The sequence below is a fragment of the Scyliorhinus canicula genome, chromosome 2 (genome assembly GCF_902713615.1).
Source record: "Scyliorhinus canicula chromosome 2, sScyCan1.1, whole genome shotgun sequence".
Lineage (NCBI taxonomy): Eukaryota > Metazoa > Chordata > Chondrichthyes > Carcharhiniformes > Scyliorhinidae > Scyliorhinus > Scyliorhinus canicula.
This window is the reverse complement of record NC_052147.1, coordinates 143,539,520-143,554,437: the sequence shown is the minus strand read 5'-3', so window position 1 is coordinate 143,554,437 and position 14,918 is coordinate 143,539,520. Positions and strand designations below refer to the sequence as shown.

General features: G+C 43.5%; 1 protein-coding gene across 3 annotated transcripts in view; it reads right to left on the bottom strand.

The window, feature by feature from the left end:
* creb1b (cAMP responsive element binding protein 1b) overlaps positions 1 to 14,918 on the bottom strand; it is a 99,836-nt gene that overhangs the window by 33,878 nt on the left and 51,040 nt on the right. For all 3 annotated transcript variants that reach the window (XM_038787299.1, XM_038787300.1, XM_038787301.1), the window contains one exon: positions 6,799 to 6,942. In XM_038787299.1, the coding sequence (XP_038643227.1) occupies positions 6,799 to 6,942 (144 nt within the window). The remainder of the gene's footprint in view (positions 1 to 6,798; positions 6,943 to 14,918) is intronic.

Here is a 14,918-nt window from a genome sequence, read left to right as displayed (position 1 = left end):
CTGTGGAAGTAGTTGAGTCGGAAACGTTAGGGACCTTCAAGCGGCTATTGGATAGGTACATGGATTAGGGTAGAATAATGGAGTATAGATTAATTTGTTCTTAAGGGCAGCACGGTAGCATTGTGGATAGCACAATTGCTTCACAGCTCCAGGGTCCCAGGTTCGATTCCGGCTTGGGTCACTGTCTGTGTGGAGTCTGCACATCCTCCCCGTGTGTGCGTCTGTTTCCTCCGGGTGCTCCGGTTTCCTCCCACAGTCCAAAGATGTGCAGGTTGGGTGGATTGGCTGTGATAAATTGCCCTTAGTATCCAAAATTCTTTGATAATCTATGATTAACCTCGGACAAAAGTTCGGCATAACATCGTGGGCCCACGGGCCTGTTCTGTGCTGTATTTCTCTATTAGCTATCTATAAAATGGACAATTTCACATTTGCCCACATTAAACGCCATTTGTCAGATTTTTGCCCACTAACTTAACCTATGTCCTTTCGCAGCCTTTTTACATCTTCTTCACAATTTAATTTTCAATCCATCTTTGTGCTGCAGGAAACCTAGCAATCCTATTTTGGTCCTTTCACTCAAATCATGTACATAAACTGTAAAAGGTTGTGGCTCCAACACTGATCCCTGTGTATGTCACTCGTCAGATCCTGCACCAGAATTGTTCTCAGATTTGTCAAATAGAATTGTTTATAAGCACAGAGTATGGCTCGATGTACAATATCTTTTGTCGGGAAGTCTCACAATAGAAATTCTCACCAGCAGCTTGTTGAAAGTATTATACCGATTGTCATGAAACCCATAGATCTTTGTGAGCCTGGGTGCTAAATTAGAAGTCTGTGGAATGCAACATTTAAGGTACAGAATGTTCTGATGCCTGTTATATTGACTCTTGCCTGATATAAAGGGTGAGATTTTGATAGGTATCTGGATCAGTTCAAGGATCAGTGAACTGTTCTCCTCGAGGTGGTCAGTTTGAATCTGCCAGCTTCGGGAGGTCAGCCTACAAGCATCACAGAGACAGGGACAGCTCTCAGTTAAGTTAAAAACTTAAAGAGCTACAGGTAGCAGACTTTCAGTAACGGAACGGTAGTGTTCTGCTTTGAACGACCATAGATCTGCAAATGTTGAGTGTACTCGGGAATTCAGGGAGAAGGAATACCGGAAGGAGAGACTAAAACCCTGTGAAGTGGCCCATTGTTAAAGCCAACTAAGTGGGAGTGGCTTTCAGAGTGAATTCCAAGGAGAGACCTTTGAAGGTGAAGCTGGGAACACCCCACGCAACAGAGTACAAGACTGTTTGACCGTGTTTATGGACATCTGGATGGAGTCTTAAAGAAATCCATGGACTCAGTGTTAGTTGCACCGGTCATTTACTCTGTCATGCTCTGTGTTCGATCACAGTTATCTGTTAATTCACATGTACCTCATACTTAAATTCTTTCTAAACTTTTATAGTAAAGTTTTTTTTTGTTCAAAGTATGTGGAATCTTTGGCTTTATTCCAAAAGCAGGCACCTTGAGAATCTCAATCTTTATTTATTTCAAACAAACATTATTGGTCCCTAACCCACCCACCCCACCACCACATCCTGGATCTGGCCAAGGATCGTAACACCAATCGCCAAATTTAAAATGTGTTAAGTCTTGCTGGAGAGTCAGCTTTATCATGTGAGATGGTTATTTTTGCAACAAAATTTCATGCTGAAGCCCTGGTCGAAAACAAAATATCTCACCATGTGATATTATCAGAATGTCCTTGTGAATTACTTTGACATGGCCTGGGGAATGGAATCCGGTATGCTATCCAACGTGTTAATTATCTGGTTTGGTTCTCTAAGAGCTTCTGTATTACCTCTGGATCAAGTAAAACAACAGGTACAACAGTGGTTTTGTGTCTATGCTTATACAACAGTCAAAAAGCATTCAGGGTTTGAGATCAGATACTTGATTTTGAAATTCATGCTCACTAACGTTTTTTGTAAATGAAATTCCAATCAAACAAATTCAGTGCATCTGTCATACAATAATTTTTGAAAACGTGAGTTTACAGTTAATAAATCTGCTGGAAAAATTGAATAGGAGATAAAGACTGCATCGCTTAGGACAAAAAGAAAATCTATTCAGCAATTTTATTTTTAAAACACAGACAAAAGAAATGCAATGACATCTAACAAAAATATGAAGGAAATAAAGTTTCATGTGGAATAAGATATTGTGCTAAGCTCTTGCAAAGGTTTTTGCTGAAATTTACAATAAAATGACTGTTTGTTATTTACAGCACAGATGGAGGCTGTTCGGCCCATCACATCTGCACTGGCTCCCAAAAGAGCAACCTAGCTAGTCCCATTCCCAAGCCCTATCTCAGTAGCCTTCCAAATTCATCGTTTTCAAGTAACTATCCAGCTCTCTTTTGAAACCTCCTATGGAATCCACCTTCACCACTCCCTAAGCAGTGCATTCTAAACCTCAACAACTCAGAGTAAAGAACTTTCTCCTCATCTCACTCCTATCTCTCTTGCTGACCATCTTGAAATTGTGACCCCTTGTCACTGGCATACCAATTAGTGGAAACAGAATATTCTTCTTTTCCCTGTCAAATTTGGTCAGAATTTTGAACACCTCAATAAGGTCACCTCTTAAACTCTGCTCCAAGGAGCACAAGAACCAATTTATCCAATCTTGCCTTGTATCTAAAATTCCTCATTCCTGGCATCATTCTAGTAAATCTCTGCACACTCGCCAAGGCTTTAACATCCTTCCTTAAATAAGGTGCACAGGGGGGGGGGGGGGCAACGGTATCACAATGGTTAGCACAGTTTCTTCACAGCTCCAGAGTCCTAAGTTCGATTCCCGGCTTGGGTCACTGTGCGGAGTTTGCACTTTCTTCCCGAGTCTGCGTGGGTTTCCTCTGGGTGCTCCGGTTTCCTCCCACAGTCCGAAGATGTGCAGGTTAGGTGGATTGGCCATGATAAATTGCCCTGTAGTGTCTAAAGGTTACGTGGGGTTACTAGGTTACGGGGACAGGGTGGAGGTGTGGGCTTAGGTATGTGCTCTTTCCAAAAGGGCCGGTGCAGACTTGCTGGGCCGAATGGCCTCCTTCTGCACTGTAAATTCTATGAACTGAACACAATACTCTAAATGTGTTTGACCAATGATTTGTAGTGGTGTAGCATCACTTGCTTTTATACTTTTTGCCCCTATTTATAAACCCAAGGATGCTATAGGCCTGATTAACTGTTTCAACTTGTCTGGCCACCTTCAGACGCGCTGTATTGTCTCCCCTTGCTTCTTCTACCAAAATGCATTATCTAATTTTGCTGCATTGAAGTTCATCTGCCAGGTATCTGGCCATTTGGCCAACTTGTCAATGCCCCTCTGAAATTGCACAGCGTCATCCTCACAATTCACTATTTTGCCCTCAACGCCCACTTCTAAATCATTTATACAAATCAGAAAAAGCAAGAGTCTCAACACTTGAAACCTGAGGGACACCACTTTCAACTCGTCTCCAGTCTGCAAAAAGCCCATTTATACCTACCCTCTGTTTCCTATCTCTTAGCCAACTTCTGCCAAGGACCTATCAATCCAAAACATTTTAAATTTGCTAACCAGCCTGCCATGTGGCACTGTGTCAAATGCTTTCTGAAAGTCCAAATATACAACATCCACAGAACTACCTTCATCCACTGCCTGCGTCACCTTGTCAAATAACTCAATTAAAATTGTTAGACATGATCTGCTCTTGACAAAGCCACGTTGACAGTCAGGTATTAACTTTTCTTTGTGTATATTTATCTCATCCCATATCATGGCCTCCCATCAGTTTTCCCACTACTGATGTCAAGCTGACAGGCAAGTAGTTTCCTGGGTTATCTTTTGCCCCTTTCTTAAACAACGGCATCACATTTACAATCCTCCAGTCCTCTGGGACTAATCCTATGTTCAGAGATGTCTGGCAAATTTCTGTCAACGGCTCCGCAATATGTTCCCTTACCTCTCTCAGCAATCTAGGATGCATCCCATCTGGGCCTGGCAACTTTTCTACCTGGAGTGCTGCCAGCATTTTTAGCACCTTTTCTGTATCTATCACGATACTGCTCAGTTGCTCAACACCCACATTTTCAACTGGGTCATTGTCACCATCTTCTAATTTGGTAAAGACAGAAGCAAAGTACTCATTTAGTACCACTGCCATACCCCCCGTTTCAGTGAGCAGTTTACCCTGCTAGTCCCTTATGGGCCCCACTCTATTCTTAACTAATCTTTTACCATTATTATGCTTGAAGAACATTTTGCTATTGGATTTAGCACAGCCTGCAATCCTTTCCTCATGCTTCCTCAGCTTTCCTTAGTCCAGCCTTAGCCTCCCTCCTGCATTTGAAATAAATACACTTCCTGATTTCTGCCTCCCTCCTGCATTTGAAATAAATATTCTTCCTGATTTCTAATATTATTATTATTGAAAAAAAATGAAATGAAAATCACTTATTGTCACAAGTAGGCTTCAAATGAAGTTACTGTGAAAAGCCCCTAGTCGCCACATTCCGGCACCTCTTCGGGGAGGCTGGTACAGGAATTGAACCGTGCTGCTGGCTTGCCTTGGTCTGCTTTCAAAGCCAGCGATTTAGCCCTGTGCTAAACAGCCCCTAAATGAAAAATTGCTTATTGTCACGAGTAGGCTTCAATGAAGTTACTATGAAAAGCCCCTAGTCGCCACATTCTGTCGCCTGTTCGGGGAGGCTGGTATGCCTTGGTCTGCTTTAAAAGCCAGCGATTTAGCCCATAGTGCTAATGTCTCTTTTTTCCCCTTATTTTATCATCAATATCCTTCGTCATCCAGGGTACTCTAGCTTTGGATAGCCAATATTAATTTCTCATGGGTACATACCTATCTTGCAGCCTATTCATCTCTCCTTTGAAAGTCTCCCATTTTTCATCCACTGTTTTATCCACCAAAATGTTTTTTCAATCAACCTGCTCTAGTTCAACTTTAAGACCCCTAAATTTTGCCCTTTCCAGTCTGGGCTTTTAATCAGTGACTGATTTTTATTCTTTTCCAACCTAATATTGAATCGTATTATATTATGATCACTACTTCCCAATGGCTCCCCCACTCTGAAGTTCTCCACATGCCCTGCCTCATTTCCTAGGACCAGATCCAGCACAGCTTGCTCCCTGGTAGGACTGGAAATGCACTTTTCCAGAAAGTTCTTCTGCACACACTGCAGGAATTTCTCCCCTTCCGTGCCTCACACTTCCCAGTCTACTTTAGGGTAATTGAAATCCCCAACTATCACAACACTTCTTGCCCTGCTGGTTTCCACAATGTTCCTACAAATGTTCTCTTCCACTTCCTCCGCACTATTTTAAGGTCTATAGTAAATACCAAACAAGGTTACCGCCCCCTTCCTGTTTTGCACCTCCAGCCATATAGATTCTCATTCAGGAGCTGCATCTCATTCAAGAGCTATGATACTCTATCTTTGACCATGATTGCAACACCTCCTCCCTTTTTGCCCACCCCGTTCCGACTAAAAACCTTATAACCCGGGATGTAAAGTATCCAATCCTGTTCTGGCTTGAGCTATGTTTCTATCAATGCGTCATATGCTCTGAGAGCAATTTCTGTTTCCAGTTCCCCAATTCTGTTCACTATACCCTGTGCATTTACACACATACAATTTAACCCTGCCCTTATCTCTTTCTTGCCCTTTGGGAGGCGACCATTTCTTTGTTCACTGTCGACACTTAAGCCTCTCTGACTTCCTTTTCCCTATTCCCCAACTTCTCTCTTTTGCCCTCACTGGTACTTCCTAAAATTAGGCCCATTAGTCAACCCACCCTCCTGCTGTACAAGTTTAAATCAACCCCATCTCCACTATTTACTCTCTCTGGCAGGAGATTGGTTCCATTTCGGCTCAGATGAAGCCCATGCTTCGTTTACACTAGCAAAACACAAAGTAAGAAATAATGGTAACAATCTATTTTTCTGTTCTGCCTGCTGTATTTAAAGTAAAAGTGTTTCCAAAGCAAAACCTCGGTGCAACAAAATTTAAGTTGAACAACAAATCATCAAAAAATAACACTGGAGAGAAAACTGAAAGCTTGTTTAACACATATGGCACACCAACACAGTGGTTAACACTGTTGTATCACAGGGCCAGGTTTCGATTCTGGCCTTGGGTGACCATGTCTACATGTTCTCCCTGTGTCTGCGTGGGTTCCCTCCAGGTGCTCCGGTTTCCTTGCATAATCCAAAGAGTTGCGGGTTAGGTGGGTTGCAGGGATAGGGCAGGGAGTGGGCCGAGATGGGGGTGATCTTTTCAGTGGGTCGGTGCAGACACAAGGGGCTGAATGGCCGCTTTCTACACTGTAGGGATTCTAAGGATAACAACCGCCCTACTTGCCACATTTAAAAAAAAATTTAGAGTACCCAATTCATTTTTTCCCAACAAGGGACAATTTAGCATAGCAGTCCATCTGCCCTGCACATCTTTGGGTTGTGGGAGCGAAACCCACGCAAACACGGGGAGAATGTGCAAACTCCACAAGGGCAGTGACCCAGAGCCGGGATCAAATCTGGGACCTCGGCGCCGTGAGGCAATAATGCTAACCACTGCGTTACCATGCTGCCCTCTGCGTTCCACATTTAAGTAAAGGCACTGGGAAAATAATTTATGCTTACATGTGGGCTTCACCTCAAAGTTAAAGCAATTTTTCAGACTTAAGTGAAATTTATATTTGGAACGATACAGTATACACCTTACAGCATATAATTATTTTAGTGGGACTTACATGGACAGTCTGAACTTGAGGCGACTGTATAACTGATGACTGAGCTGCCTGGATAACTCCTTGGACTTGAACAGTCTGCCCATTCGGCAACTGCACAAATGTTACTGTTGGACTGGTTGTTGACTGAATCCCAGGCATGGTTACCTGAAAATATCAAAGATAATAAGGCTTGATTACTGCAATTAATTCATGTATCAATTCAAACCGTTTCATTCAAATATCAGATATGATGAGAAGAGCATGCTCAATACAGTAAAATATACAGAAAAGTTGCTGTGTGCAAGAAACATTGAAGTTAATTTACTCAAATTTAGAAAGATATCCCAAGGCTCTTCAGCAGGTGTCTCTATGCTCGCTGACCTATATTGGGCTGGTTTAGCTCAGTGGGCTAAACAGCTGGTTTTTGCTGCAGAACAAGGCCAGTAGTGCGGGTTCAATTCCTGTACCAGCTTACCCGAACAGGCGCCAGAATGTGGCGACTCGGGGCTTTCCACAGTAACTTCATACTTGTGACAATAAAAGCTTATTATTATTGGCTCATGACAATACTTCAAATTTGCAGTTTCCATCTTGTGCTCAAATCCCTTTTTCTGCAACCTCCACCAGCCCTACAGTTCTTCGAGAATTCTGTGCTTCTTCAACTTTGGCCTTCGACTACCCCAATATAGGCCGCCATAACTTCAGCTGTCCCAAGCTTTGGAATACCTCTCAAAATCTTTTTGCCTCACTCTTACATCCTTTAAATCTTAAAAGCTATTTTTTTGACCAAGCCTTTGGTCACCTGTCCTAATGTGTCCTTTTGGGACCAGTATGAATTTTTTGTATATTTGTGCACTATAAGAGAATAAATATTAGGTGGCCTGAAGTGGGTTTAGGACAAGCTGAAAATTAGGACAGGTGTTTTGTGGCTCACCAGGAGAGCTTTGAAGCACAAAGAGAGGCCCTTTGGCCCATCATGTTTGCGTCAGCCATCAATTACCTATCTATTCTAATTCCATTGTCCAACACTAGGTCCGTAGCCATGTATGCTATGGTGTTTAAAGTGCTCATCTAAATGCTTCTTAAATGTTGTAAGGGTTTCAACCTCTACCATCCTTTATGTGTCTGAGATCCAGATTCCCACACCCTCTGGGTGAAAAAGTTTATCCTCAAACCCCCTCTACGAAGGAGAAAAATGTCTTTCTATCTACCCTATCTATGACCCTCATAACTTTGCACAGCTCAACCAGGTACCCCCTCAGCCTTCTCTGCTCTAAGGGAAACAACCCCAGCTGATAGTCACAGAGGTGTACAAACAGCTTAACTCAGGATTAAAAAGGACACTGAGGATTCACACAATCTGGTTCAGCATACTATGGTGACTGGGAAGGCAAATGGGGACAGGCGGTAAGACCAGTGTGTCTATAGCAGAGCCAAAGAGCAAGGCTTCAGTCTTTTCAATGGTTAGCTGGGGGAAACAGTCAGTCACCCAAGATTGGGGCCCTACAGGCAGTTAAGTATCATAAAGGCAGCAGAGGGGTCAAGAGGAATACCATCAAGTTGAATGCCATCAGAATACACATTGGAAACTGACCCATGTCTATTAAAAATTAATGTCACCTAAGGGCAGCATGCGGATATGGAATAGGAGGGAACCGTGGATGGCATGATGGGGAACTGCAAGGTGATGCTGTTGTAGCCACCGAAGTTGGCCATTCCCTCAATACAAAATGGAGGAACGCAAAGCTTGCAGGGTAAAATGGACAAAGTTTGCAGCACAAGCAGGCTGCACCAAGCCAGTGTATTATGTCTGCTAAGAGAGCAGACAGCACCGAAACGAACATTCCGCATACTAATGAGGCAATCTCCGGGACAGTTAACATGGTAATGGAACGATCCCAGGGACAATGGACACAAATAGGGAAGTGATTGCAACATTGTATAGGATACCAGACACCCCGGCACCAGCGGGGTTCGAAGACAAAGCACCGGAAGGCCCGCCCAGTAGCCGAGGGACAGCCTCAGTATTGGGGGGATTCAAACAAATCAATTACGAGACCCAATCAATCCCCAGCAGATAGAGGGTCCGCCCAAAAGGGCGCGAAGCCCTAGGACCTATAAAAGACAGGTCCCAAACTTAGTTCGTTCTTCTTGACCAGCCCTCCTCTCTTGACCAGCCCTCTTGACCAGCCTTTTACCGAAGAAGACCTTGACCGAGAGAGAGGAGAGGTTTGGGACAGCAGCCACCAGCAAGTAAGTGTCTCACAACGATCGCTACCAGAGATAGACACTCCTGACCCCTTTTTAACCCGTACCAACCTGAAGTCTGCGGACCCAGTGCAGAGCAAGAGGCCTTGTCCCCTGATCCGGCAGTTCCCTTTAAGATAAGTATTGGTTTATTTAGTGGTAGGAATAGTTTAATCATCTTAGCGTGTGCATGAGTAGTTTATAATTGTATTATAATAAACTCATTTGTTTGAACTTACTAATTGGTGTATGGTTTTATTGCTTTGAACTTGACCTTGAAACTTGTGGCAGTATCTTAACGATACCTGGCGACTCCAGAGCTAAGTAACGAAACAGAGCCAAATCGAGTGTTAAGCACACTCACCCAGAACGAGCAACACTGTGAAGTGGGAAAAGACACCTTCCATAGAGATACTGGCTATAACCAGATGAACAAGAGTTGAACAAACTGGAGCAGCACCACCAAGCAGGGCAATGAAGGAACCAGATTGGCAGGGGATGGTTTGGTGAGCCATGTCAAAGGCTGAGGGGTTGAGGACCTATTATTGCCACACCACAAAATTTTGTTCAGGCTATTTCAATCCTGTGTGACTCATCCAAACAGCACTTGGAAGAGAGACAGGCTCAAATCTGTGAGGGCAGCAACTCATCTAAATAGAGAGCAATAGGCACAAATCTGGAGGTGACAATACATTCAAGAAATTGGAAGAGGAAAGAAAGGTTTAAGATGGGGGTATTTTTAAAGAAGAGTCACCAGAGGTTAGTTCTTTTGTTTTTCTTTTTGAGGAGGGTGAAAATGAGAGTAATGGCAAAACACCAACAGATCTTCTAATTTTGAAAAGGGGCAATCAAACGTGAATTAAAATAATAAATTTAGAGTACCCTATCCCCCCCCCCCAAATTAAGGGGCAATTTAGCATGGCCAATTCACCTACCGTGCACGTCTTTTTAGGTTGTGGGGTGAGACCCACACAGACACGGGGAGAATATGCAAACTTTTGTAAGAAGATGGCCAGAGATATAGTTGAAGAAGTGGATTATGAAAATGGGAAAATATGTGTCACTGCAGAATTTACTCAGATCAGCAACAATGTCTCTGATACAGCATGATGTTAGTTCACACCATAGTGCAAAACAATTAGATTCAGGATTTTGAGATGAGGTATCCAGATGTTTACAGATATGAGTAAGTGACTTTTAGATTTGAACCCGAGGTATAAGCTGCCTGACAATTTATCAGGACCTAATGTGAGTAGGTGAAATTTAACAATGTAACAAAGGAGTAGGAATATAGGAGCAGGCATAGGCTATTCAGTCCACTGAGCCTGCATTGCCATTCAGTTAGATCACTGCTGACCATCTAACTCTTTTAAAAAAATATTTTTATTCAGGACATTTTCCATTTTACAATATACACATTCATTCAACTTTATACAATTTAACAACCCACCAATCCTCTCCATTTGCTCCTTTTTTGTGCAAAACCCCCTCCCATCCATCTGCCTCTATATGCTGACTATTACTAATTCTTGAAGGACGTAAACAGCCTCCACCTCAAAGAGAACCCCTCCTCCGACCCCCTAATGGCGTATTTAATTTTCTCCAGATGTCCACCTCCGGTGTCTACCACCTTAGCAGAATCTTCGTCCAGGTTATCAGATAGGCAAAGACCAATAGGTCAGCTCTTTTCCCCTCCTGCAGTCCGGTTCTTCAGATACCCCAAATATTAAAAAAAATATGAAATATATATAAAATATATATATATATATATATATATATAGATATATATTTTAAAATTCCAAGATGGTGCCAGAGCGAGGCAATTTCTTGCAAGCTGTCCAGCATACCCTTTAATTCTATCTTTTACTCTCATTCTGTGCGTCTAAAACTTCATTCTAACTCTTTTAAACTCTTTAACAATGTTACCTCGCATTAAGTTGATCTTTTCTCCACACCCGAGCTATGACTGTAACATTACATTCTGTAGTCTCTGTTTCCTTCCCCATGTATGGTATGCGTTGTCTGGATACCATGCAAGAAACAATACTTTTCACATAGACTAATACATGCGACAATAACAAATCAAATCAAATATACTACCCATGGGCATGGCTCCACCTTTACCCCCAAAATCTCTGGCATTGTCTCAAAGAAAGACTCTCAGAACTTTACTAATTTAGGCCAGGCCCAAAACACGTGCGAGTGGCTCACCAGCCCCCTTGAACAATGCTCACATCTGTTCTCCACCTCCAAAATGAACCTACACATACGTGTTTTTATCATGTGCGCTGTGTGACCACATTAAACTGTATTAGGTTCAGTCTCACACACAAGGTAAAGTTTACCCTAAATAGGGCCTCACTCCACACCCCACTCCCATTTTCTCTTCATCTCCTCCAGCGAGGCTCTCTCCTTCTCCATCAGCTGCCCATCAGCTCCCTTATCCATCAGAGATGGGGGTGGCAACCAAGGAAATATGGAAAGCTCCTTCTTAACAAAGTTTCTCACCTGTAAATACCTAAATCCCCCACTGCCCCATGAAGCAGAAACGTCTTCACCAAACCTACCCTCCACAAATAAATCCCTAAACCTTTCTACCCCTTCCCATTCTCAGACCCTGTATGACGAGTCCATTCTCACCAAGGTAAATCAGTGGTTCCCACATATTGGCACCCTTAACGAAATCGACTCCAGCATAAAATGTAACCGAAACGGATTCTATACACGAAAGGAGACCACTACAATCGGGCTTGTAGAGTGCCATGCCCGCCCATACAAAGGCCAAAATCAGATTAATCCTCACAAAAAAAAGAGGTAACAAGATCGGGATTATCTGGAATATAAATAAGAATTTTGGAAAGACCATTATTTTCACCGTTTGAACGCTCCCTGCCAACAATAACGGAAGAGCACCCCACCATTGCAAATCCTCCTTCACCCTTTCTATCAGACCGGCCAAATTCAACTTATGCAAAATGCTCAGTCGTGGGTCACTTGTATTCTCAAATATCTGAAGCTCGACCTCGCCAGCCGAAATGGCAATTTCTCCAAACCTACTCCATATCCTGAGGTGTCACCGGAAACACCTCACCGCCCCCCCCCCCCCCCCCAACTTACTTAACACCTCCATAACCTTTCTTACATTGGAGAATGGGTCTACTAAATACAAAAGTAATTGTCTGCATTTAGAGACACTCAATGCTCCATACCTCCCTCTCTATACCCTTCCATTCTGTTGGTGACCTCCCTGCAATAGCCAGCGGTTCAATTACGAACACAAAAACAGGGAAAGTGGCCACCCCTGCCTTGTTCCCCAATAGTCATAAGTACAGAGAACATAGAACATTACAGCGCAGTACAGGCCCTTCGGCCCTCGATGTTGCGTTGACCTGTGAAACCACTTTAAAGCCCATCTACACTATTCCCTTATCATCCATATGTTTATCCAATGACCATTTAAATGCCCTTAATGTTGGCGAGTCCACTACTATTGCAGGCAGGGCATTCCATGGCCTTACTACTCTGAGTAAAGAACCTGCCTCTGGCATCTGTCCTATATCTATCTCCCCTCAATTTAAAGCTATGTCCCCTCGTGCTAGCCATCACCATCCGAGGAAAAAGGCTCTCACTGTCCACCCTATCTAATCCTCTGATCATCTTGTATGCCTCAATTAAGTCACCTCTTAACTTTCTTATCTCTAATGAAAACAGCCTCAAGTCCCTCAGCCTTTCCTCGTAAGATCTTCCCTCTATACCAGGCAACATCCTGGTAAATCTCCTCTGCACCCTTTCCAATGCTTCCACATCCTTCCTATAATGCGGCAACCAGAACTGCACGCAATACTCCAAATGCGGCCGCACCAGAGTTTTGTACAGCTGCAACATGATCTCATGGCTCTGAAACTCAATCCCTCTACCAATAAAAGCTAACACACCGTACGCCTTCTTAACAACCCTATCAACCTGGGCGGCAACTTTCAGGGATCTATGTACATGGACACCGAGACCTCTCTGCTCATCCACACTACCAAGAATCTTACCATTAGCCCAGTACTCTGTCCAAAATGAATCACCTCACACTTTTCTGCATTAAACTCCATTTGCCACCTCTCAGCCCAGCTCTGCAGCTCATTTATGTCCCTCTGTAACCTGCAACATCCTTCCGCACTGTCCACAACTCCACCGACTTTAGTGACATCTGCAAATTTACTCACCCATCCTTCTACGCCCTCCTCCAGGTCATTTCTAAAAATGACAAACAGCAGTGGCCCCAAAACAGATCCTTGTGGTACACCACTAGTAACTGAACTCCACGCTGAACATTTCCCATCAACCACCACCCTCTGTCTTCTTACAGCAAGCCAATTTCTGATCCAAACCTCTAAATCACCCTGAATCCCATGCCTCCGTATTTTCTGCGATAGCCTACCGTGGGGAACATTATCAAACGCTTTACTGAAATCCATATACATCAAATCAACTGCTTCACCCTTGTCCACCTGTTTGGTCACCTTCTCAAAGAACTCAATAAGGTTTTGAGGCACAACCTACCCTTCACAAAACCGTGTTGACTATCCCTAATCAAATTATTCCTTTCTAGATGATTATAAATCCTATCTCTTATAAACCTTTCCAAGACTTTGCCCACAACAGAATTAAGGCTCACTGGTCTATAGTTACCGGGGTTGTCTCTACTCCCCTTCTTGAACAAGGGGACAACATTTGCTATCCCCCAGTCTTCTGGCACTATTCCTGTAGACAACGGTGACATAAAGATCAAACCCAAAGGCTCAGCAATCTCCTCCCTAGCTTCGTAGAGAATCCTAGGATAAATCCCATCCGGCCCAGGGGACTTATCTATTTTCACACTTTCCAGAATTGCTACCACCTCCTCCTTATGAACCTCAAGCCCTTCTAGTCTAGTAGCCTGTATCTCAGTATTCTCCTCGACAACACTGTCTTTTTCCTGTGTGAATACTGACGGAAAATATTCATTTAGCACCTCTCCTATCTCCTCGGACTCCACGCACAACTTCCCACTACTGTCCTTGACTGGCCCTACTCTTACCCTAGTCATTCTTTATTCCTGACATACCTATAGAAAGCTTTAGGGTTATCCTTGATCCTACCTGCCAAAGACTTCTCATGTCCCCTCCTGGCTCTTCTTAGCTCTCTCTTTAGGTCCTTCCTAGCTAACTTGTAACTCTCAAATGCCCTAAATGAACCTTCACGTCTCATCTTTACAAAAGCCTCCTTCTTCCTCTTGACAAGTGATTCAACTACTTTAGTAAAGTACGGTTCCGTCGCTTGACCACTTCCTTCCTGCCTGACAGGTACATACTTATCAAGGACACGCAGTAGCTGTTCCTTGAACGAGCTCCACATTTCAATTGTGCCCGTCCCCTGCAGTTTCCTTTCCCATCCTATGCATCCCAAGTCTTGCCTCATCGCATCAGAATTGCCTTTCCCCCAGCTATAACCCTTGCCCTGCGGTATATACCTACCCCTTTCCATCGCTAAAGTAAACGGAACTGAATTGTGGTCACTATCACCAAAGTGCTCACTTACCTCCAAATCTAGCACCTGTCCTGGTTCATTACCCAGTACCAAATCCAATGTGGCCTCGCCTCTTGTTGGCCTATCGACATACTGCGTCAGGAAACCCTCCTGCACACATTGGACAAAAACGGACCCATCTAAAGTACTTGATCTATAGCTTTTCCAGACAATATTTGGAAAGTTAAAGACCCCCATAACAACTACCATGTTACTTTCGCTCCTATCCAGAATCATCTTTGCAATCTTTTCCTCTACATCTCTGGACCTTTTCGGAGGCCCATAGAAAACTCCCAACAGGTTGACCTCTCCTTTCCTTTTTCTAACCTCAGCCCATC